Source organism: Xenopus laevis, chromosome 6S, assembly GCF_017654675.1.
Source record: "Xenopus laevis strain J_2021 chromosome 6S, Xenopus_laevis_v10.1, whole genome shotgun sequence".
NCBI lineage: Eukaryota > Metazoa > Chordata > Amphibia > Anura > Pipidae > Xenopus > Xenopus laevis.
In genome coordinates this window covers 8,804,545-8,830,777 of record NC_054382.1, presented here as the reverse complement: position 1 = coordinate 8,830,777, position 26,233 = coordinate 8,804,545, and the positions used below count along the sequence as shown (strand labels likewise).

General features: G+C 41.1%; 1 protein-coding gene across 1 annotated transcript; it reads left to right on the top strand.

Moving 5' to 3' along the window:
• The first annotated feature begins 1,605 nt into the window (after nt 1-1,605).
• LOC108719819 (GTP-binding protein Rheb) lies at nt 1,606-18,030 on the top strand. Its single transcript, XM_018269004.2, has 8 exons — nt 1,606-1,876; nt 9,944-10,015; nt 11,451-11,518; nt 12,519-12,601; nt 14,043-14,099; nt 14,191-14,238; nt 15,370-15,451; nt 17,454-18,030. Exons 1-8 carry the CDS (start codon nt 1,825-1,827, stop codon nt 17,544-17,546), a joined length of 555 nt encoding a protein of 184 aa, XP_018124493.1. The 5' UTR covers nt 1,606-1,824; the 3' UTR covers nt 17,547-18,030.
• Nucleotides 18,031-26,233: the final 8,203 nt, after the last annotated feature.

Here is a 26,233-nt window from a genome sequence, read left to right as displayed (position 1 = left end):
GCACCATCTTCTACTATACCTGCTATCCCCACAGTCACACTCCCTTCCCCGAGACTTTATCCACTGTTACTAATAGGCACCATCTCTCCCTACTATACCTGCTATCCCACAGTCACACTCCCTTCCCAGAGACTATTATCCACTGTTACTATAGGCACCATCTCTCCCCTACTATACCTGCTATCCCACAGTCACACTCCCTTCCCAGAGACTATTATCCACTGTTACTATAGGCACCATCTCTCCCTACTAATACCTGCTATCCCACAGTCACACTCCCTTCCCAGAGACTATTTCCACTGTTACTATAGGCACCATCTCTCCCTACTATACCTGCTAATCCACAGTCACACTCCCTTCCCAGAGACTATTATCCCTTGTTACTATAGGCACCATCTCTCCTACTATACCTGCTATCCCACAGTCACACTCCCTTCCCAGAGACTATTATCCACTGTTACTATTAGCACCATCTCTCCCTACTATACTCTGCTATCCCACAGTCACACTCCCTTCCCAGAGACTATTATCCACTGTTACTATAGGCACCATCTCTCCCCTACTATACCTGGCTATCCCCACAGTCACACTCCCTTCCCAGAGACTATTATCCACTGTTACTATAGGCACCATCTCTCCCTACTATACCTGCTATCCCACAGTCACACTCCCTTCCCAGAGACTATTATCCCTCTGTTACTATAGACACCATCTCTCCCTACTATACCTGCTATCCCACAGTCACACTCCCTTCCCAGAGACTATTATTCCACTGTTACTATAGGCACCATCTCTCCCTACTATACCTGCTATCCCACAGTCACACTCCCTAAACACACATAACGTTTCTACGATTTAATCCTTACCTCCCAACTGTCCCATTTTCAGAGGGACAGTCCCTCTTTTGACAGCTCAACCCGCAGTCCCTCGTTTGTACTGGAAAGCCCATTTTTTCTCTGTACTGAAGGCAGAAAAAGAAACAAAGTTTGAAACTTAATTGGCTTTTGGCAGAGAGCCCAGAACAGCCACAGCAGCAGATAATATACTTTAGTAACAATTTCTAGATAAGCAAATAAGTAATTGTAACAATATAAAATAACAGGTCCCTTGGGAGAAATTAGACTCACAGCTTATAGGGCAATTCACCTTCATTAGCAAAACTGTAAGAACTGAAAAAACACAGAAATATGTTCAAACTTTAATAACCTGCCAAATTTTGTAAAATGAACATGGTAATTAGGGGGTGTGGCCACAAAATAGTCGTAGTCAAAAAAATCACTGCACGCACCAACTTTTTTTGTCCCTCTTTTTATTTCCAAAACTTTGGGAGTTGTTTAATCCACCCACCACCTCCACACTTTCCATTAAACAATCCCCATAATATCTCGTTTTCCCGCCCTCAGCTGTCCGAGTGACATTCAATCTATCCAATAGTATACAGCTCGGTTATGACGCGCAGCTGTATCAGACGTTTGTATTGGATAAAAAGAAATTAAACACGAACGTCAAGTTAGGCGCTGTCCAATCACAGCGCTTGTGTATGACACGTAGTCCTGCCTCCTGTGGCGGGAGGCGGGGAATGACGCAGCGAGAATACAGAGTGGGAGGAGAGAGCGGAGCGTCGCGGATGAATATTTTTACCAGAGAATTGTTGTACTTAGGCGGGTCCAGTTAGAGTCGAGGCGGGAGCAGACACGGTAATACGTACCACGCTTCTCTCGGCTACAGTTGGAGGGAATTTGTGCGTAGTCGTCGCGTGTTTGGTCTGATCGGTGGATGCGGCGCTCTTGTTCCTGAAGGGAAGGATCGGTGGAGGCAGCAAAGATGCCGCAACCCAAGTCGCGTAAAATCGCCATCCTCGGGTACCGCTCCGTGGGTGAGTGTGACGGGGAGTGGGCGGGCCTTACCCTGGGGAAGGAGGGGCTTGGGCTGCTGCCAGATTTAGGGTGGGAAACAGGGCACTGAACATTGAGTGGCCCGCGAGTTCAAAGCCTGGCCTGAGTCTTCTCTGTGTTTGTCCTGAGCATGGCGGCCTATTGGCTAGTGACGAGGAGAATGTCCATGCGGCTGCGGCCTTTGCTTTCTTTAATTCCTTCCTTTCCCAATGTCACACGTGCGGGGATGTTCCACCTTCAACTACATTTCCCAGCATGCCCCACGCTATTAGTTAGCCGGGTATCAGGCCATGTTCACTTCAGCCTGGCGCCCATCATACGTTGTACTTGTATAAGGTTCTTCTGCATCCAGCCGCACGGCCTTCTGGGACTTGTAGTTCCCCTGCCCCAGGCTAGATCAGTGTTTGTACCATAGAAGCTGCTGATTGGCTCGGAATGATACTGCTCATTGTAATTACATTTCCACTTAAGGGATCCAGACCCACAGGCCATTGTTGGATCCTATTATATATATATATATATATATATATATATATATATATATATATATATATATATATATATATATATATTGAATAAAGTACCAACTCTTGTAAAATATTAGGATATAATACACAAAAGACATGAATATCCAGTAAATGATATCCTTCTAAACGGTGAATTCTGATGTCATCAGTTATAAACGGTGAGTTGTGATGTCATTTGTCACATGACTCACTGAAACGTGTGTATTATAATAAAGTACCCAGAGTTGCAAAATATAAGGCTATTAGAAGTCACCTCGGAGTTCCATGACCTGTATAAAAACACTCGGCCTTGTACTTTTATATGGTCCTGAAACTCCTCTGTAACTTCTAATATCCTTATATTTTACAATAGGGGGTACTTTATTCTTTATTTATTATTATAAGTTACCGAGGAGTTTCATGACCATATAAAAGTACGAGGCCGAAGGCCGAGTGTTTTTATACAGGTCATGGAACTCCGAAGTGACTTCTAATATCCTTATATTTTGCAACTGGGGCTACTTTATTATAATAGACACATTTCAGTGAGTCATGTGACAAATGACAGAACTCACCGTTTATAACTGATGACATCAGAACTCACCGCTTAGAAGGATATCATTTACAGGATATTCATGGCTTTTGTGTATTATATATAATAAGGTTGTGTTTCCTGCCATCGTGGGGACACACTTTCCTCCCCCCCAGGGCAGTCGTTAGACTGGGGGAAAGTGCAAGTACAGGAGATAAGATTGTTTAAATGATACACCCTGCATTAGTCTTTTCCAAGCTGTGGCCCCACTGGGGAACTTCAGGGGGGGGGCACTAAATCGGAAGGCCAGTTAAAGAGGTGGTTCACCTTTAAGTTAATTTTTAGTATGTTATAGAATGACCCATTCTAATCAACTTTTCAATTGGTCTTCATTATTTTGATAGGTTTTTAGTTATTTGCTATGTTCTTACTTAATCTTTCCAACTTTCAAATGGAGGTCACTGACCCCATCTAAAAAGCAAATGCTCCACAAAGCTACAAATTTATTGTTATTGCTACTTTCTACTTCTTTCTATTCAGTCTCCCCTATTTATATTCCAGTCTCTTATTCAAAGGACCTTAGCAACCAGACTTGCTGGAACTGGAGAGCTGCTGAATAGAAAGCTAATTCACTCTAAACCCACTGATAATAAAAACCAATTGTAAATTGTCTCAGAATATCAGCATCTACATCAAACTAACAGTTAATTCAGGGGTGACCAAGCCCTTTAAGGCGACAATTGAGAGAATGGCCTTTTGCATTCTGAGTTACACCTAGAGACACATTAGGTTTATTAAGCTGACATTTTGGTTCCGCACAGGAACCTTTCTCAAGAACGAAAAACACACACACACCCCCCCCCCCCCAAGTGTCCCGGGCATGAAGGGGGGCCCAGCAGGGAATATTTTAATATTCTATAGGCCCCTACCACCAATTTTTTTTTTTTTCTTAAATATTTTTTGGGGCCCCAATTTTTTTTAACTTGTAAGGGGGGGCCCTGGCACCAATGTTTAATTAAAAAAAAAAAAAATAATGGGGCCCCAATTTTTTTAACTTGTAAGGGGGGGGGCCTGGCTCTAATGTTTTTTTTTTTAAAAAAAAAAATATTTTTTTGGGGCCCCAATTTTTTTTTTTACTTGTAAGGGGTGCCCTGGCACCAATGTGTTTTTTTTTTTTTTTTTGTTTTTTTTTACATTTTTTTTTTAAACTTTTAAAAAGCTATTGATAGTCAGGGCCCGCTTATAACTTGTGTGTGGGGGGGGTTACTTTTTTGGCGATGATGTCTGTGTGGTCTTTTAACACTGATGTGGAGTGGGCGGGGCCTGGCGCCAGGAAATTTTGTTGTACGGGGCTCCGTGACTTCTAATGGCGGCCCTGTATGTATGTATGTATATATAATGTGTTTCTCTAGCAAACAAACTCACCCCCCCCCCAAACATTTTAGCTTGCATTGCAGTTGTTTTCAGATTATTCACCATAAACATAGACTTTCAATTGCTTTCCATCTTTTATTTCTTACAGTTTTCCCAAAATGTAAGTTTAAAGTTGAATGTTCGTATCTCAGTCTGGCAACTCCTGATCCAGGAGCATCTGAACTGTTACAAATTGTAACAAGTAGTTGATCCATTTCTCAGCGGCATCTCTGGAATATTAGAAACTATTGTATCAATTTAACAGCTGCCTGTAATGAAATTCAGGGATTCTGCTCAGCAGGGACAAAGATAAGAAAGGTATCCACTAAATGTATCAATTAAGAACTTTTAAAGAGTTGGCGCCCCCCCCCCACCAGAGCTGGTTTAAAAATTAAACTTTACACTTCAATATTAGAGAAATGGTCACAAATAGAAAATAATTTGAAAAAAGTCTTTATTTCTGGTCCAGGGATGCACCGAATCCAGGATTCGGTTTGGGATTCGGCCTTTTTCAGCAGGATTCGGATTCGGTCGAATTCTGCCGAACCAAATTCTTACCCTAATTTGCATATGCAAATTAGGGACAGGGAGGGAAATCACGTGGAGCCACTGTCTTCCGCACTGCTGTAATGTTTCATTGACAGACATAGCTTACACCTGAGTGCAGGTACACAAAAAAAAAACGCAAAAGCAGGTATTTTTGGATCATAACCACTGTTGAAAGTATACTCTCTGGTAGAGTCCTGCAGCGGGTCAGGTACCCGCAAAAACCTGTGGTGGGTTGCGGGTTTAGACACGAGTCAGCAGTTCTGTGGGTTTCCAGGTAGCGGGTCGGGCCGCGGATCTTCTCAATAGCGAGTTTTGCTCCTTTTTTTTCTGATCACGCCTACTTCCAATGATGTCACTTCCAGTTTACAATGACGACACTTGCTGATTCTTGACAGTCAGCGGGTCTGAGTTGCGGATAAGTTACTTGCGGGTCAGATCAGGTAGCGGGTAAGAATGCAGGTCCGGGTTGTGGGTACAGGTCGGGTACAGGTTCCAAAAACTGGACCCACGTAGGACTCTTCTCTCTGGCATTGATACTAAATTACAAGTGAAACGGGATCAGAAATTGTGCATTGATCAAACCCCTCTTTTGTATATTTGTAGCTAAATTGGCCAGATCAGTGGCACTTTCGTTTACTGGTATGTTTTGTCACACGCAAACCCCCCCCCCCTTTTTATTTTTGTTTGTTTTTGTGTTTTGAGCATCCAGTGCTCCTTAAGGGCTCTTACACACGGCCGTTCCGACCTGCGCTCCCCTGCGTTCCGTTTGTTGGCGTTCAGCCGCAGGGGAGCGCAGGAATAGACGCAAGTAATGATTTGAAATGGGGCTGTACTCACTCAGGCGCGTGTAGGCGCCGAACGCAGGAAAAATGCAGCATGTTGCGTCTGAACCTGCGTTCGGCGCCTACACGCGCCTGAGTGAGTACAGCCCCATTTCAAATCATTACTTGCGTCTATTCCTGCGCTCCCCTGCGGCTGAACGCCAACAAACAGAACGCAGGGGAGCGCAGGTCGGAACGGCCGTGTGTAAGAGCCCTAAAGGACCAGTAACATCAAATTTAAAAAAAATAATCGTTAGTATTCAACGAACACAAAGACAAATTTTTAAATCGCTAAGTCTTTATTAAGAAATAACTTAGGGAAACTCCGCTTGCGCTCCTTTTCAGAAAAGGCGATCCATCGTGCAGAGCTCGATTTCTTCTCCCTGCCTTTCTTATAGGAGATAGCCAGGGAGGAGAAATCCAGTTCCACACAATGGATCGTCGCCTTTTCTGAAGAGGAGCGCAAGCGGAGTTTCCGTAAGTTATTTCTTATTACGGACTTCGCTATTTCAAAGTTTAATTTGTCTTCGTTTTTTTTTTTTTCATTGGATACTAATGAATTACTGGTCCTTTAAGCCGTTGGTCTGTATTTTGAGGCTGGTTTAGCTCCCAATGTACAGAACATAATGCCATCAAAGAATATGGGAACTGCTGCATTAGTTAGAAATTCTTAAATTTTATGTCATAACTGTAGTAAGTGCCTCCAAGTTGGAATTGACCAAAGGTTAACCCATAACAACCAACTAAGATGATTGGTAGCCAATCACAGCCCTGCATTCCACATTTTCGCTGTCTTTATAATTTGTACGTTTGAAAAACGAGTGTACTTTTTCTTTCCTTTCTTACTCCCCTTTATATTTCTTTTTTACTGTTTCTTCTCTGATTTTCGATCGCCCATTAAAATTAAAGGTATTCCTGCAATACATCTATTTTTACATTTCAAAAGTGGTCAAGATGTGAAAGCAATGCACAAATAAGCATCTCTATAAAGCATACCTCGGAGCCTGAATCTATACCTTTGCATAATCGCAGTATATAGAACTTTAAAACATCAATGTCTTGAATAATATATGTATTTACTGTATGATGGGATACTAATCATTTGTTAGCAGCATTTTGGACTTTATTCCTTTTCTCTGACTACCTATTGTAAAGGAAAATGCCTTTATTTGGTTAAATAGTATTATACTGAATACTGAACCAAATCTTAATCCAAATTTGCATATGCAAATTAGGGGTGTGAAGGGGAAAACATTTTTTTACTTGTTTTGTGACAGTTATGCAATTTCCCTCCCCACCCCTAACTTGCATATGCAAATTAGGATTCGATTTTGGCAGGATTCGGGCTTTTTCAACAGGATTTGGATTCGGCCGAATCCTTCTGCCCGTCTTAACTGAATCCTAATTTGCATATGCAAATTAGGGGCGGGGAGGGAAATCGCATGACTTTTTGTCACAAAACACGGAAGTAAAAAATGGTTTCCCCTTCCCCATAAATCAAACCCCCTGATTTCCTTGGCAATGCTGAATACTCCATGTTACAGGTATGGGACCTGTTATCCAGAATACTCGGGACCTGGGGCTTTCCAGATAACGGTTCTTTCCATTATTTGGATCTTCATGCCTTCTATAAAATCATGTAAACATTAAATAAAGCCAATAGGCTGGTTTTTCTTCCAATAAGGATTAGTTATATATTAGTTGGGATCAAGTACAAGCTACTGTTTTATTATTACACAGAAAAGGGAAGTCATTTTTATACATTTGGATTATCTGGATAAAATGGAGTCTATGGGAGACTGCATTTCTGTAATTCAGAGCTTTCTGGATAACGGGTTTCTGGATAACCGATCCCCCTTCCTGTACTGATATGATCCTGGGCTCAAAAAGAATTCATTTTAAAAAATTGTCCCTTTTATTGGTGCTTTTTCCCTGTCAAATTAATGGTTGGTGTGTCCTATGGCCTTTCCAGGAGCACTGTAGGAGGTGGGTAGCCAATCAAAGCCCTGCATTCTCTGGTCCTACAGGAAACCGGCTAACAGGAAGTTGGGCAGATGGGCAGGACTAGCGGCATTCTGGAGAAAACTATTTTATAAAGCAACAAAACTTTTATTGCTTTTATAATTAGAGACATATTGTATATTTCAGTGGCACATTGTATTTTGTAATATGCTCTTTACAGGAAAGCAATCCATATAGCTATTTATCCAACTACCATGAGGGTATGTGCAGTGGTGCTGGATTTTTTTTTTTTTTTTTTTTTTTTTTTTTTTTTTGGCACTGGTATTTAAAAAGCTGTTTTTGAGATGGAATGCTTTAATGCTATATAATTATGTTGTCATGGGTGTGGCCAGGTCTGAATGTATAAGCTTGTTTGGCATGCATTGTCCATACTTCTACACTAGGCTTTATACAAGTATTGGCTTCATTTTAGTCTGTGAGGATTAAAGTACTAACATTAATTAAATCCGTAAGATTTTATGTAAACAAATTCCTCACGTCCTGTCCCCCCCCCCCCCAACAAATTGGCTTTCCTTGTCCTTTAAACTTGCTTTTAATCATTTGAATACCTTAGGGCAGAGACGCGCGCTGCAATTCGGGGAGATTAGTCGCCCTGGTGGCAAATCTTCTCTTCTTCGGGGCGACGAATCTCCCCAAACTGCATCCCCTGCTTGCACTCAAACGCTTCGTTTTCTGTTTCGTTGCCTGGCGACTTTGGAAAACAAAGCGCTCCGAGTTCCATCCTGCCGGTGATTTTCAATCTAGCCGGCAGCTTGGGGAGATTAGTCACCCTGAAGAAGAGGAGATTTGTCGCTGGGCGACTATCTCCAAGAATTGCAGCGTATCTGCCCTAATTTTACATTCAAATGATTAGCTATTACTTACAGTAACATTACACTGCAAGGGCTGAATTTACCATATGTATTAGGCAACTAGCAGATTCAATTAACACTTCTAAGGTTTCCACATTGACTGGCCTCTGAAAACTGCCCAAGATACGCCAGGGGAACGAGTGCAAATCATGACAATTAGCATGTTTGTTATTACATTTAGGTTTTGCGCATATCAGTAATTCGAAAGAGCTTTAACAGTTTTTTTTTTTTAACTCATCAATTAATAGTGCTGCTCCAGCAGAATTCTGCGCTGAAATCAGTTTCTCAAAAGAGCAAGCAGATTTTTTAATATTTATTTTGAAACATGGGGCTAGACATATTGGCAGTTTCCCAGCTGCCCCCAGTCATGTGCTCTGATAAACTTTATTCACTCTTTAATGCTGTACTGCAAGTTGGGAGTGATATCAACCCCTTCTCTTCCCCCCAGCAGCCTAACAACAGAACAATGGGAAGGTAACCAGATAACAGCTCCCTGGTAGATCTAAAAACAGCACTCAATAGTAAAATCCAGGTCCCACTGAGACACATTCAGTTACATTGAGTAGGAGAAACAACAGCCTGCCAGAAAGCAGTTCCATCCTAAAGTGCTGGCTCTTTCTGAAAGCACATGACCAGGCAAAATGACCTGAGATGCACCTACACACCAATATTACAACTAAACAAATACACTTGCTGGTTCAGGAATTAAATTGTATATTGTAGAGTTAGTTATTTGCAGTGTAAACAGTGTCATTTAGAAAGAAAAACTACATCATAAAAATCTTGACTGAATCCCTTTAAAGGGGACCTGTCACCCAAAAAAATTATTCCAAATAATATTTTATCACATTAAATAAACTTTAATTACACAGTATAAATTATTTGAATCTTGTTTCCATCAGTCTGGGAATTCATGATTATAGAAAACAGGCAGCAGCCATTTTGTGGACACTGTTTTTAAGGAAAGCCTTGTATCATCATCTCAGAATCTTGTTTGTGCACCAGAATGGGGGACCTGATGTCCATCCCCATGTCCTGGTTACACAATTAAATGGTGAAGAGAACGGGGGAATATGGGGAGAGCAGTGACATCAAGAAAGTGCTGAATGGAAAGTAAAAGTAATTGTCTGCCCCGCCTCTATGCCCATGGCATAGAGGAGGGGCAGACAATACTTGATTGACAGCTGAGATTTTTAAATGAGCTTACAACAGCTATGAATGCTTTAATAAAAAATAGAAATTTGATTTCATGTTTAATTTGAAAAGGACTTTTATTGTACAGATTTTTGTGTCTGGGTGACAGGTCCACTTTAAGGTAATGAACAATGCAAAATACATATTTCTTCTCTTTTAGGAAAATCTTCATTGACCATTCAGTTTGTTGAAGGCCAATTCGTTGACTCCTATGACCCAACCATAGAAAATAGTAAGTACATTAAATGAGATGTGTCCAATTCCAGTATATTGTGCTCTCTCCCCGTGTATTCTTGGGTCCTGTTTGCAGTTATGATGCCATATGTAGGGCATGTTACTAATGGTTATAATTTGTCTTTAAAAAGGGGGTGTGGTTCAGATTAAAACATGGCTACTTCTGGGCCTGAGCAATTGTGAAAAAGCTGAGGAAACATTCTGCACCATTCTTGACAATTTGGTCAGTGGAGGGAGCTTTGCACATTCCATTAACAACCATTGCTGCTTGAAGTAAGATACACAAACATACAAATAACTTGTGCAGAGTATATTTTACCAACACAAGAACATAAAGTGACTGAACGATGCTTGTACATACTTGTGTTTCCAAAGATGCCCCAGTAGCTCCCCATCTTCTTTTCTGCGGATTCACTGCACATGCTCTGTGCTGCTGTCACTTGCTGAGCTTAGGGACCCACTCACAATATACAGTACACATAGAATAGAAATGTCACAATATAAGGCTGATTAGTAATTAATACACATAATTACTACATGACAGCACAGAAACCAGTGCAATTAGCATCAGAATTTAATAATCAGCAAACCTGTAGCATCAGCTTATATTACAGCCAGGGAAGCTCATTTTCTGCTGGATAATTAGTGACGAGCCCTAAGCTTAGCTTCTCAACAGCCAATCAGAGCCCACTGAGCATGTGAGTGTCACAGACACTTTCCAAGATGGTGACCCCCTGTGACAAGTTTGAAGTCCTGGATCATTGCTGCTATTGACAAGCTCAAACTTTAGCCTTGTGCAATAAGTTCAGTATGTAATCTGTGGCATTTTTAGGAACATTCATTTTTAGGGGTTTAGTTCTCCTTTAAATATTTAGCAAAAATACTTAAAGGCAATTCCAACTTCAAAGAACCTGTCTCCTCCCATTCATTATCTTAATAGTTTATAATGCTTTTCATACGTTTGTTGTAAATTTTAATAATGTTATTTTTTTTTGTGTGCACATGTATTAATATTGGTGGGAGCAGCCATATTTACTCTGAAGTAACTTCAGCCCCAGACACGTAGTGCCCTCTAGTTGTAAACTTATTAGAGAAAACTGCTAAATGTTCACTTATGTTTGAACAAAGTACCACCCAGTCATGTTTTGTTGTTTAACTTAAATACATTCCCAAAAATTGTATGACAAACTAGTGCACATGTTTTTGTGTAACTTTCTGACTTCATAGAAACTTGAAGTTCAGTGTCACATGTTTTTTTTTTGTTTTTGTCGGCAGAGAGAACTTGATTTACCACTAAAGACGAGCCGGAAAAAATGATTCACGACCGCATTTTGCCTTTTGTTTTGAGTTCATGTGAATTGAGTGGGGGTTTATTTGCTACATGAGATGTTGAATTACAAATGCTGACGGTTTTGTTTTGTGTTTTTTTTAAGCTTTTACTAAAGAAATTTCTGTGAATGGACAAGAATATCAGCTTCAGTTGGTGGATACCGCTGGACAAGTAAGTGAGTCTTAATCATGTTGCCTTGAAAGGGAAGGCAGGGCTAACAGTAGTGTAACTATAGCGGAAGCCGACCCCACAGTCGCAGGGGGCCCCCGGAATGTGTTGTCTGCTTCCTCTATCCCAATATAGGCAACTGGATGGCACTTTTGATACAGTTGTATCCTATCAGCAGCCTGCTGTAATAAATAAAGTGCCGTCCAGTTGCCGATATTGGGATGTGGAGACACTGAGTACTGAGCACGCAGCTATAGGCAGTAGGGATGCACCGAATTCAGGATTCGCCCATCTTCAGCAGGATTTGGATTCAGCTGAATCCTTCTGCCCGGCCAAGCCGAATCCTAATTTGCATATGCAAATTAGGGTCAGGAAGGGAAATTCAGTGACTTTTTCTCTCAAAACAAGTAAGTAAATAGTGTTTTCCCCTTCCCACCCCGTATTTGGATTTGGTTCAGTATTCTGCCTAATCTTTTGCGATGGGTTCGGCTGAATCCAAAATAGTGGATTCGGTGCATCCCTAATAGGGAGCTGTGGATTGAAACAATGAGCTGGATCGGTCTCTGTGTTTTTTGTTTTTACGGTCTGCTTCCACTATAGCTAATTAGAGAACCACCTCCATCGCCAGTTGCTCTCTTACCAACGAGGAAGGGGGGTGGGGTCGGGCAGCCCGTGGGTCTGGTCGGGTGGGTGGGGTCGGGCAGCCCATGGGTGTGGTTGGGTGGGCCGTAGGTGGAGTCGTGCGGGAGGATGGGGATCGGAGTGTGCCGGCCCCTCTGAAGGTATTTTTGCAGGGGGCCCGGCACTCTAGTTAAGCCACTGAGTACTAAAATATTTGCAATGCATACATTGGAATCATGTAACTAAACGTTTCTAAAGAATGGATTGTGTGTTAAATGAAATGCCATATTTATGCAGTTGTTGTCAGTCATCTTGTTTATTGCATTGTCTTGTTTGTTTCTAAATCCATCCTATTAATCTCATTCTATTTGCTTCCTTTCAGGATGAGTTTTCCATAATTCCCCAAACGTACTCCATAGATATTAATGGATATATTCTTGTATATGCAGTCACATCAATTAAAAGGTAAGACTGCTATGCAAACTACCTGCTTCACTTACTGCTTAACATAAATGGTAAAGGTATAAAACCTCTGGCTGGGAGCACTGTGACACACTGGGAGGCACATTTATCAGAGGTTGAGTGTTTTTTAAAATCCCATAAACTCCCATGAACCAGAAATTCGACCAATCTAAATTTATCAATAAAATAGAATTTTTCAAAGTCGGGTAAATCGAATCAACCCAAAAACTCGAATCAAATTTTAATACCCTATTTGAATTTGACCGTTTTGACCATAAAAAAAACTTGAAAATTCAAATTTGAATTTTGAATTCGACCCTTGATAAATCTGCCCCTTACAGTGGTGTAACTACCTGAGTATCAGATGTGTCTGCCCTGGGCCTGCCAGAGTTATCGCAGTGTACATCACAGAGGCCCAAAGGGAATATTGTGCCTGCAGCTTGTTTATATAAACTATAGTAGTACTTATGTTATCTACTGTGTATCCTGTGCTTGAATGACTGCCCCCATGGCTACACAGCAGCTTGTTTATATAAACTATAGTAGTACTTATCTGTTATCTACTGTGTATCCTGTACTTGAATGGCTGCCCCCATGGCTACACAGCAGCTTGTTTATATAAACTATAGTAGTACTTATCTGTTATCTACTGTGTATCCTGTGCTTGAATGGCTGCCCCCATGGCTACACAACAGCAGCTTGTTTATATAAACTATAGTAGTACTTATCTGTTATCTACTGTGTATCCTGTGCTTGAATGGCTGTCCCCATGGCTACACAGCAGCTTGTTTATATAAACTATAGTAGTACTTATCTTTTATCTACTGTGTATCCTGTGCTTGAATGACTGCCCCCATGGCTACACAGCAGCTTGTTTATATAAACTATAGTAGTACTTACCTGTTATCTACTGTGTATCCTGTGCTTGAATGGCTGCCCCCATGGCTACACAGCAGCTTGTTTATATAAACTATAGTAGTGTTTCTGAAGCAAACACACCAGTTTTACCAGTTCAGGGCATCACAGCATTATATTTTTATCTAAAAAAATTTCATTTTTTGATGTTACTGTTCCTTTAATACTCCAGCCAGGCATTGTCTGGGGAATTAGTTCTAATGTCAAGAAAAACCTTTTCGTTGCTATATCTTTGCCTGACAACAGTTCTTTCCAGGTTGTAAAGCTGAACACCCCTTCTCCGAGAATATCTGTTTGCTTTCCTAGATATGCTTAGAAGTCTCGCCTTGAGGGTCAGTTAGGTGTAGATTCTGGTTGAACAGTTATTTGCCATTCTAACTATTCTATTGATATAGCCGTGTTTTTTTTTTTTTTCCCATGTCTGTGATCATTTAATCATTTTAATAGCGTTAAAAGGTGAGAATTGAACCTAAGTCTGAACCTCTTCTTGGACATTTGTGACTTTTTGGTTATCTATCTTCCTTTGCAGCTTTGAAGTGGTTAAAGTTATCCATGAGAAGTTGTTGGATATGGTGGGAAAAGTTCAGTAAGTTGTTTTTTTTTTCCATTTGAGTTGCATAATCCCTCTTCTCTTGTTGGTTTATCGCTTATTTCTGTTTTTTTGTTTTATATTTTAGGGTACCCATTATGTTGGTTGGAAACAAAAAAGACTTGCATATGGAAAGGTCTGTTGTGATCTTAACACTTCCATATATTGCTGAATAAAATGTTTGGTATGACTTTAGAAAACAAAATAAATCGCAGGTGTGCGTGCAGAAGAACTGCACCAATTTTATCAAGACATGGTACAGGTATGGGATCTTTGATTCGGAAACCAGTTATCCAGAGAGTTCCAAATTACGGAAAGGCTCTCTCCCAAAGGCTCCATTTTATTCAAATAATCCAATTTTTTAAAAATTGTTTCCTTTTTCTCTGTAATAATAAAACAGTACCGAGGATTCAGTCTTTTTCAGCAGGATTCAGCCCGGCTGATCCGATCCTAATTTGCATAGGCAAATTAGGGGCTGGGGAGGGAAATCGCGTGACTTTTTGTCACAAAAGGAAGTAAAAAAAAGTTTTTTCCTTCCCCCCTTAATTTGCATATACAAATTAGGATTCGGTTCGGTATTTGGCCAAATCTTTTGCGAAGGATTCAGTGGTTTGGCCGAATCCAATAGTGGATTCAGCGCATACCTATTTTCTAGTAGACTTAAGGTATGAAGATCCGAATAACGGAAAGCCCCAGGTCCCAAGCATTTTGGATAACAGGTCCCATACCTGTACTGAGTTTTGCCCATAGAATTATTTGTGTTACTGTTGCAGTTTCTGATCAGATATCAGCCTCAATACTTTTTCAAGGTGAGAAATACATTATTCATTAAAACACATCTGTTAGCCTGCATTGTATTATACCATCCTGTCCGCTAGATTTGAAATAAAGTTAAAAACAGCGTACACACATATGGGACATATATTTTTCAGATAAAGGGGGGATCTCCATACCTTCAATCTAGTTATAAAAAAATCCTTTAAATATTAAATGAACTCGGTAGAATTGTTTTGCCCCGTATAAGGAGTAATTATATATCTGTTGGGATAAAGGACAAGGTACTGTTTTATTACAGAGAGAAAGGGAATAATTTAAAATTATTATTATAAACATTTATCTGAATAAAATGGAGCCAATGGTAGGCGGCCATCCAGTAATTCCGTGCTTTCTGGGAAACAGGTTTCTGGAAAATGGATCCCATATATTATTCAGGTTTGTTTTGTGATAGTTATATACCTGATATACCTATTTTATATATTTAATGTAGGGTGATAAGCTATGAAGAAGGAAAGGCGTTGGCTGAGTCTTGGAATGCTGCTTTTTTGGAATCCACTGCTAAAGAAAATCAGGTAAACATTTGGGTACAGCCATAAAATGGGATAACCTTTTGGTATTGTCCTAGTGCTGGCAAAATACTGTTATGTGACATACAAAAACCACAGATGTGTTATTTAATCATGGGGAGACGGGACTAAATCTGTAGCTTTTGCATTTTGATTCGCTAGATTCATTAGTCTCGTGCGTTCAACTCTAATATATGTACATCTTTATTTCTACTCTGTATGCAGCACTGTAAAATTTTCAATAGAATAATATTACAAATGGGCTTTGTAATAAATACAAATGTATATGCACGATAATATAAATCTATATCCGTAACAGATTACATTTATATGTTAAAGAGAAGGGAGAGGTACCTGTCCTGGAGAGCTTACAGTCCAAGATGAAAAATGGCAGTTATGTGACCACAATCCAAGACTTGCCCAGGTGTTTTGAGGTTAATCTAACGTAGAAAATAAGTAAAAACAAGCTGCAAAAACCAGATACAGAAGTTTACGAATGTTTCTTAAAGGATCTATCGGTCCCTAGGGCAAACCCGCATCTAACTTTTGGGTCTTGCTGCTTCTCTTTGTAAGATAAATATTCTCTAGGTTGTGGCCCCCGCCCTCCCTATTTGATATTTTCACTTCAAAAGAAATAAAGGAAAGGCATTGGTCTGCAAAGCAGCTACCGTTAGCAGTCACAGGATCGGCAAAGCCAGAAAACGTTTACTAACAGGGCAGTAGGCAAAAAAGTCAGGTCTTGTTATTGGGTGGTTAGGGGGTAACTCAAAAAGCAAAATTGACATATATAAAATTATATAGATTTTCACATAGAACCGCACTCCAAATGAATCTGTGTGTCAAACGTTTCGGCCCACCTTAGGGCCTTTATCAAGGTCCTTGATAAAGGCCCTAAAGTGGGCTGAAATGTTGGACACTCAGATTAATTTGGAGCGCGGTTCTATGTGAAAATCTATACGTACAATTTTGATCCAGCACCCACCATCGTACTAACCGATCCGGATCAGAGTGCGGCTGCTCATGAGAAATTATATATGTGTGTGTATATATGTATATTTTTCTGGTTATTTTTTTATTTTTTATATTCCAAACCAAGAAAGCACTCGCAGCAGCTGGATACAAATGTCCTTTAGTAGCTTTTTATTCTTACATAGTGTATCAACTCGTTTCGATTAGGGATGCACCGAATTCAGGATTCAGCCAAATCCTCCTGCCTGGCCCAAACGAATCTGAATCTTAATTTGCATATGTAAATTAGGGGCAGGGAGGGAAATTGTGTGACTTGTGTGTCATAAAACAAGGAAGTAAAAAAAAAAAAATGTTTTCCTCATCCCTAATTTACATATATTAGGATTCGGATCGGAATTCGGCTGAATTTTTCGCAAAGGATTCAGGGGTTCGGCCAAATCCAAAATAGTCGATTCGGTGCATCCCTAGTTTCAATCCACAGAGAATCATCATCAGGATTCCCTGTAGATCGAAATGCGTTGGAGTTTTCCAGATAACTGATCTTTCTTTCTTTCTTTCTTTCTTTCTTTTTTTTTTTTTTGTCTACTAAAATATATAATTTCGACATTAAATAAACCCAATAGGCTGGTTTTGTTTCCAATAAGTATTAATTATATCTGAGTTAGGATCAAGGACAAGTTTCTGTTTTATTATTACACAGAAAAAGGAAATCATTTTTAAAAATTTTAATTATTTGGATAAAATGGAGTCTATGAGAGACGGCCTTTCCGTAATTTGAAGCTTTCTGGATAACCAGATTCCAGGTGGCGGGTCCAACACTTACACCACAGGTCTGTGGCAGTTAATGCCTGTGCCTCAATAGCAGACTGAGCCTGTGGCTTTTGCAGCCTATTAATTTGTCAAACTTAATTTTCCATAATACAAAATAGTTTCTCCAAGTCACTCTGATTGTAAAAAGTAAAGTTAGCAAAAAATCACACAATTGCTCTGTATTTGTATTTTCTCTGCACTAACAAATCTGTTCTGCACTTCCCTACAGACTGCAGTTGATGTTTTTAAAAGGATAATATTGGAGGCAGAAAAAATTGATGGCGGCTCTACACAAGGGAAGTCGTCCTGTTCTGTAATGTAATTCCACTACACTAGAAGCGGACACTGGGAATTTATTCTACTTGAATAAGCAAACTGCCTGTTCTACTTCAAAATGTTTTTTTTTCTTTTTTGTTAACTATTTTCATGCCAGAGGAGTCAGTACCTGTACTTGCCTCCTCCTCTGGCATGCAAACGTTTAACAATGGTAAGGAATGGATGGTCACAGCCTTTTTTTTTTTGTTTTTTTTTTTTTAATGGTTTTTCTTCAGTCATAATCTGACTAGTGCAGATGATTTCACTGCCATCTTTAAATTGTCTCAATCACAAACATCTTCAATTTGTATATCCTATTTCCTAATATTATGGCCAAGACTTTTCCTGGCATTAATTTTTGTTGGTTTCTAATATTGTAATCATACAGAGGATGCATATTGTTACATTTACTCTTACTTAACCAGGCTTGAATGTCCGTGTTTCTTTCATTGTTCAATGTAAACTTGTAAATAAAACAGCTGCAGACCCTACAGCTTTCCTTTTGTTTGGCTTCTACAAATTACACTGCTTTGAATGGCCGAATCCTTTGCGAAAGATTTGGCGAATACTGATCCGAATCCTAATTTGCATCTGCAAATTAGGCGTGGGAAGGGGGAAACGTTTTTTACTTCCTTGTTTTGTGACAAAAAGTCAAGCAATTTCTCTCCACGCCCCTAATTTGCATATTCGGTTCGGCCAGATAGAAGGATTCGGCCAAATCCCGAACCAAATCCTTGATTCAGTGCATCCCAAATTCAAAGTTAGAATTTGAGTCTTTGCATGCTTTGGGGTTCACTGCAATCTGGGGGGTATATTTATCAAAAAGTGAAGTTGGAGATCACCACCGTCCTCTAGAATTTCTCCCGTTTCGACAGCGTCAAAATTGGACCAGCGTCTAAATTGTCGCCGAAAAAGCTTTGGCGTCAAAAAAACGTTGGTGTCGGAACCGTCACCGGCGACACAGTTTTTTCGACACGGGTGAATTTTCACAATAAATTCGCCCATCACTAGTAGTAAAGTAGTAGGTGTATTAACTGTAACTGCTATATACTAATGCAAGATAAGATAACTGACTCCTTTCCTGGAAAGAAACCTAGAATTCTTTATAAAAGAATTAGGCGTCTAAAGGAGTGATGTTTCTCCTTCAAGGTTTAAAGAAATTTATAAGAGAATTTGTTAAGCTTCTTTCAGGAATGTGCCTTTGCAATAACTGTCAACTGTAAATCTGTTCTGAAAACTAAACGGTGTGTTTGGATATATTCTATTTATATCCCAAATACTCTGCTTGTCTAGGGAAAATCGCCTGCAGTAAGAGGGGCTTAAAGGGCATGTAAAGTCTAAAATAGAATAAAGCTAGAAATGCTGTATTTTGTATACTAAATATAAACATGAACTTGCTGCACCACAAGCCTAATCAAACAAATGATTTATGCTTTCAAAGTTGGCTACAGGGGGTCACCATCTTGTAACTTTGTTAAACATCTCTGCAAGACCAAGACTGTGCACATGCTCAGTGTGATCTGGGCTGCTTAGCGATCGTCATAAACAAAGCTCCTTGAGTTCTGCATGGCTGGGAAGTAAGGCGGGGCTCCCCCTGCTGTTCATAAGTATGATTGTTTCCCTGCAGAGCAGTTAGGGACCGTCTGACAATTCCTATCCACAGCAGTAAATGAAGGGAGAATTTCACTGCATACAGTAAGGTTTCTTATAAAAATGGAACACATTTTTTAATTAAAATATATTGGGGACAGGTTTCTTTTTCATTAAAGAAAGTAAAAATTTAATTTTATTTTTTTGCCTTTACATGCTCTTTAACAATAGGGCTCTGTGGTTAAATTGGGCGAATACCCCAGTGTTTGTAGGGAATGCCACATGGTCTGTATTATTAACTTTATAATACAAGTTTTATCCACATCCTGTGGGGCAAAGGTAAGATTAATTATAACAGTAATGTGGTCTAATTATGTAATAAAATACATTTCTTTAAATCTGACTTTTTGCTATTGTTTTTGTACAAGTGGGAGAATCCTCTGAAAGCTTTTGGGTAAATATTGGAATTTCAGTCCCACAACAGCTACAGTTGTTTTGGATTTTGGTCCCTCAAAATATTTAAAAGGGGTTTCAACAAGCCAACGACCCCAAACTCACCAGTAAACTCACTGATAACTTTAGATCTTCTTTCATCTTCCAGGAGCTGATCATTGGCTTTGCCATTTTTCTATTACTCTACTACACCTAGTAGTAAATTATTTGCCATCTAGAAATATAATTTCTAACAAAAACAGTGATTTTTTCCGGTTAGTGATGCCGGACTGCTACTATTCAGAATTTTTTAGTTAAAAAAAAATTCCATTATGTCCTTCAAATGACCTCCAGTGCACATGTATCACATACATAAACAGATGCACATATGAGTAAAGCGTAATTGTGTCCTATTGCACCTTTTCCATATTTCTTTTTCCAATTTCTTAGTCGTATGTCTATGCAGTCTCTCTCCAGCTCCTTCATATCTTGGAGCCCAAAACAGCATGGCATACTGAAGATGAGACCTTGCCAGAGATCTATAATTAGGCAGAATTATCCAGTTGTCATCAGATGCAGATGAACTACACAGTGTTCCCTCCCAACAAGTGTATCATGTTGGATAGAAAGTCTTTTATGTAGTTTACACATCAGATAATATCAGTCCCATAATATCCTGACCTGTGCAACTACATCTGACTTGTTGAATGCAATCTGTCGCTCCAACACCAAATGTCCCCTGTTATTTAGCTTGACTGTGTCAATACATTCTGTAAAGTGCCAGCATCTTGCATGGAATTGCACATATTAGTAAAAATAGACAGTGCTATAAAATGCCCACCTCTAGGACATAAAACAAATTTAAAATGCAAAGTACAGACCCTCTGTACCTCCACTAATGACTGATCCAATTAGAAAATGTTCCATTTACCTCTACTCTTTGTAATCTATATTTGAGCAAGTTTTCTATCCAGGTACAAATATGTTCCAGGATAACATTCCTTGATTTAATCCTAAACGCTCTGTGTAGCACTGTATCAAATGCTTTAGCCAAATCTAATCACATCCACTGCCCCCCAGAGTCTAGGTTTCTGCTCACCTCCTCACAGAAGGCAATGTAATTAGATTAGGCTGGCAAGCTCTATTGTTCATAAAACCATACTGGCACAAACTCATTGTACGGGTATGGGACCTGTTATCCAGAATGCTCGGGACCTGGGGTTTTACGGATAACCGATCTTTCCATAATGTGGATCTTCATACCTTAAATCTACTAGAAAATCATGTAAACATGAAATAAACCCAATAGACTGGTTCTGCTTCCAATAAGGATTAATTATATCTTAGTTGGGATCAAGTACAAGGCACTGTTTTATTATTACAGAGAAAAAGGAAATTATTTTTAAAAATTTGGATAATCTTTCTGTAATTCAGAGCTTTCTGGATAATGGGTTTCCAGATAACAGATCCCATACATGAATTGCAACGCAGTCATTTGTGCTGGGATTGAGCAGGCATTGAGGTTACACTTTGCCCTAGATACTCTTGCCGTTGGGTTCTGAAGAAAAGAACTGCAGCATCATCTTCATGTTTTTGCCAAAGATTCTGGAATGCGGTGGCTTTGCCAAGTTCTGCGCACAGCTATGAGTTCCGATTGGGTAAGAAAGAATGAGAACATTCCCCTATGTAAGTCTGAAGAGAAAACATGCGGCTCATTTGCAGAACTAACTGACATCATGTGAAGGGTCCTCAGATTAATGTCCATTAGACTGAAATTGTGAAATCAAGCAATACCAATCAGCTGCTGCCCAGCTCAGAATGTTTCATGGGGTTATTCACATTCATTTCTGTTCTGGGTTTTGGGAAACCAAATGTGACAGATCAGTCCTGTGTACTGATCTGTTTCAGGGGTTATTTACTAAACTCTGAATGCAAAAATCCCGAAAAATTCGTGATTTTTTTTTTTAATAAAATCTGACTTTTAAAAAATCAAGAGTTTTTCGGAATTTATAAAACCCAGAGGATGGAAAAGTCCGAATCAGAAAATCCGGCATCTCAGACCAGTCGAGGTTGCATGTAAGTCAATGGGAGAAGTCCCACTGATTTTTTATGTGCGCTGGGTTTTGTGCTATACGCAAACGTTTTTGGGTGAAAAATCTGAAGAAAAAAACGTGAAAATTGGATGAAAAATCCGAAAAAATTGTGAAAATCGAAATTTTCAGGAAAATGTAATAATAAATAAGCGTAAAAAACCATAGCGGATTTGATCGGAGTTTGTAGCAGAAAATATTGAGTGTGTTTTTGGACTTTAGGTGAAAACCAGAGCTGGAACGTGGCTATGGAAGCCTTAGAATATTGTGCTGTTGGTCTCCATTAGAGATGTCGCGAACTGTTCGCCGGCGAACTTGTTCGCGCGAACATCGGGTGTTCGCGCTCGCCGGAAGTTCGCGAACGTCGCGCGACGTTCGCCATTTTGGGTTCGCCATTGTTGGCGCTTTTTTTTGCCCTCTCACCCCAGACCAGCAGGTACATGGCAGCCAATCAGGAAGCTCTCCCCTGGACCACTCCCCTTCCCTATAAAAACCGAAGCCCTGCAGCGTTTTTTCACTCTGCCTGTGTGTGCTGAAGAGATAGTGTAGGGAGAGAGCTGCTGCCTGTTAGTGATTTCAGGGACAGTTGAAAGTTTGCTGGCTAGTAATCGTTTTGATACTGCTCTGTTATTGGAGGGACAGAAGTCTGCAGGGGTTTGAGGGACATTTAAGCTTAGGTAGCTTTGCTGGCTAGTAATCTACCTTCTACTGCAGTGCTCTGTATGTAGCTGCAGTGGGCAGCTGTCCTGCTTCTGATCTCATCTGCTGACTGCTGCAATAACAGTAGTCCTTGTAAGGACTGCTTTTATTTATTTTTTTGTTGTTTTACTACTACTACTACTACTACTATAAGAGCCCAGTGCTATTAGTCTAGCAGTGTTGGGGAGTGGGACTGGTGTGCTAATCTGCTGCTCCTAGTAGTTCAGCAGCACCAACTTTAATTTTTTTTTTTAATATTCATTTTTTTTTTATTTTACTTTTTTTTATTTTACTACCGCTGTAGTAGTGTATAAGTTGACCTTTTAGGCATTATTTGCCCTGTAGGCATTATTTGCACAGTGTTTTCTTCAACCCGCCATCTAGCTGTGTGACCTTGTTCACATTCTGTCTAAATATCCATAATATTACCGTCTCCAGAAAAAACACCGGAGTGACTTTTTTCAAGCAGCCATAATATATTTTACGTAATCCGTATCCACCGCTGTAGTAGTGTATACGTTGACCTTGTAGGCATTATTTGCACACTGTTTTCTTCAACCCGCCATCTAGCTGTGTGAGCTTGTTCACATTTTGTCTAAATATTGATAATATTATCGTCTCTAGAAAAACCACTTGAGTTACTTTTTTTCAAGCAGCATTCATATATTTTACGTAATCCGTATCCACCGCTGTAGTAGTGTATACGTTGACCTTGTAGGCATTATTTGCACAGTGTTTTCTTCAACCCGCCATCTAGCTGTGTGACCTTGTTCACATTCTGTCTAAATATCCATAATATTACCGTCTCCAGAAAAAACACCGGAGTGACTTTTTTCAAGCAGCCATAATATATTTTACGTAATCCGTATCCACCGCTGTAGTAGTGTATACGTTGACCTTGTAGGCATTATTTGCACACTGTTTTCTTCAACCCGCCATCTAGCTGTGTGAGCTTGTTCACATTTTGTCTAAATATTGATAATATTATCGTCTCTAGAAAAACCACTTGAGTTACTTTTTTTCAAGCAGCATTCATATATTTTACGTAATCCGTATCCACCGCTGTAGTAGTGTATACGTTGACCTTGTAGGCATTATTTGCACAGTGTTTTCTTCAACCCGCCATCTAGCTGTGTGTATTATCGTTTCCAGAAAAACCAACTGAGTTTTTGTTGTTTTTTTAAAAATAATGCCAGGCAAAGGCAGGCCGCCACGCAGAGGCCGTGCTAGGGGCCGTGCTGCTATGCAATCCTGTGGCCCTAGCAAATTGCCCAGTTTTAAAAAGCCAATGACCCTGAACTCCCAAAATGCTGAAGAGGTAGTTGACTGGCTTACACAGCACACCCCATCCTCTACCGTTTCTAACTTTACCACAACATCCTCCTCATCCTCCACTGCTATGGCCACCCCACGTAACACTTCCTCCACCACCGGTGCCCCTTCTTCACTGGGGTCAGAGGAGTTATTTTCCCATGAGTTTCTTGAACTGAGTAATGCGCAACCATTATTGCCAGAAGAAGATGAAGGAGATGAGGACCTTACACCAGATTTAATTCTGGCAGAGAACACGATAGAGATGGACATAATGAGTGATGAGGAGGAGGTCCCCGCTGCTGCTTCCTTCTGTGATGTGTCAGAAGAAATTGATGCATCTGAGGAGAATGATGATGAGGAGATTGATGTTTTGTGGGTGCCTAGTAGAAGAGAGCAAGAGGAGGGTAGTTCAGATGGAGAGACGGAGAGTCAGAGAGGCAGTAGGAGAATAAGACTTAGAAGAAGCAGGGAGGACAGCCCGCAGGGATCAGTAGGGCAACAACATGTATCGGCACCTGTGTTCAGCCGGCCAACGCACCCGCCATTGCCGCCAATGCCGCCAACTTCTACTGTTACCGCCAGATCGCACACTTCCAAAAAGTCAGCAGTGTGGGATTTTTTTAATGTGTGTGCCTCTGACAAAAGCATTGTAATTTGCAATGAGTGCAGTCAGAAACTGAGCCTTGGTAAGCCCAACAGCCACATAGGTACAACTTCTATGCGAAGGCACATGAGCGGCAAGCACAAAGCACTTTGGGAGCAACACCTCAAAGGCAACAGGCAAACTAAAAGCCACACTCCTTCTGGTCCAGCATCTTACTGCTCTACCTCTGCTCTCCTTGACCCGTCTGAACCACCCTCCACTCCGCCTTCCACCTTGACCACCTGTTCCCATTCCCAGTCATCTGCCACCAGCCAAGTTTCTGTGAAGGCCATGTTTGAGCGTAAGAAGCCAATGTCTGACTGTCACCCCCTTGCCCGGCGTCTGACAGCTGGCTTGTCTGCACTCTTAGCCCGCCAGCTTTTACCATACCAGCTGGTGGACTCTGAGGCCTTCCGCAAATTTGTAGCAATTGGGACACCGCAGTGGAAGGTACCCAGCCGCAATTTTTTTTCTAAAAAGGGAATACCACACCTGTACCAACATGTGCAGAGCCAAGTTACCGCATCTCTGTCACTTAGTGTTGGGCCAAAGGTCCATATGACTACTGACGCATGGTCCTCCAAGCATGGTCAGGGCAGGTATGTCACCTACACTGCCCACTGGGTGAACTTGGTAATGGCTGGGAAGCAGGGAATGGGTAGCTCAACAACAACAGTGGAGTTGGTGTCACCGCCACGGATTGCACGCGGTTCTGCCACCACCTCTACTCCTCCATCGCTCTCTACCTCGTCTTCTTCTTACTCTGCTGCTGGGTCCTCCTTCTCCTCCTCCACACCTGTGCACCCCCAGCTCCCCCTAGGCTATTCGACGTGCCAGGTACGCCGTTGTCACGCTGTCTTGGGGATGACGTGCCTGGAAAGCAAAAACCATACCGGATCTGTACTCCTGTCATCTCTGCAGTCACAGGCCGATCGGTGGCTGACCCCACACCAACTGCAGATCGGAAAAGTGGTGTGTGACAATGGAAGCAATCTGTTGGCAGCGTTGAGACTAGGCAATTTAACACATGTGCCCTGCATGGCACATGTGTTAAATTTAATAGTCCAACGTTTTGTCTCCAAGTACCCAGGATTCCAGGACGTTCTCACCCAGTCCAGAAAGGTGTCGGCCCATTTCAGACGTTCCTACACAGCCATGGCACGCCTTGCTGACATTCAGCAGCGCTACAACATGCCAGTCAGGCGTTTGATTTCTGACAGCCAGACTCGCTGGAATTCAACGCTCCTTATGTTGGAACGTCTGCTGCAACAACAAAGGGCCGTCAACGAGTACCTTTTTGAACTGGGTGGTAGGACTGGATCTGCACAGCTGGGGATTTTTTTCCCTCGTTACTGGGTGCTTATGCGCGATGCCTGCAGGCTCATGCGACCTTTTGAAGAGGTGACAAATATGGTCAGTCGCACCGAAGGCACCATCAGCGACCTAATACCCTTCGCTTTATTCCTGGAGCGTGCCGTGCGACGAGTGACAGATGAGGCTGTAGACCAGCGTGACGAGGAGCTGGAAGCGCACGATTTCTGGTCGGAATCACCAGAACGAACCCAGGCACCTGCTGCAACGCAGGGAGAGGTGCCAGAAGTGGAGTCAGAGGAGGAAGGTGGCTTTGTGGAGGAGGAGGAGGAGGACCAACAGGAGCAGGCTTCCCAGGGGGCTAGTGGTGACCTTTTGGGGACCCCTGGTCTTGTACGTGGCTGGGGGGAGGAGACGGTGGATGATGCAGTCCTTGATAATGAGGAAGCGGAGATGGATAGCTCTGCATCCAACCTTGTGAGAATGGGGTCTTTCATGCTGTCATGCCTGTTGAAGGACCCCCGTATCAAGAGGCTTAAGGAGAAGGACCTGTACTGGGTCGCAACGCTACTAGACCCTCGGTACAAGCATAAAGTGTCAGAAATGTTACCAACA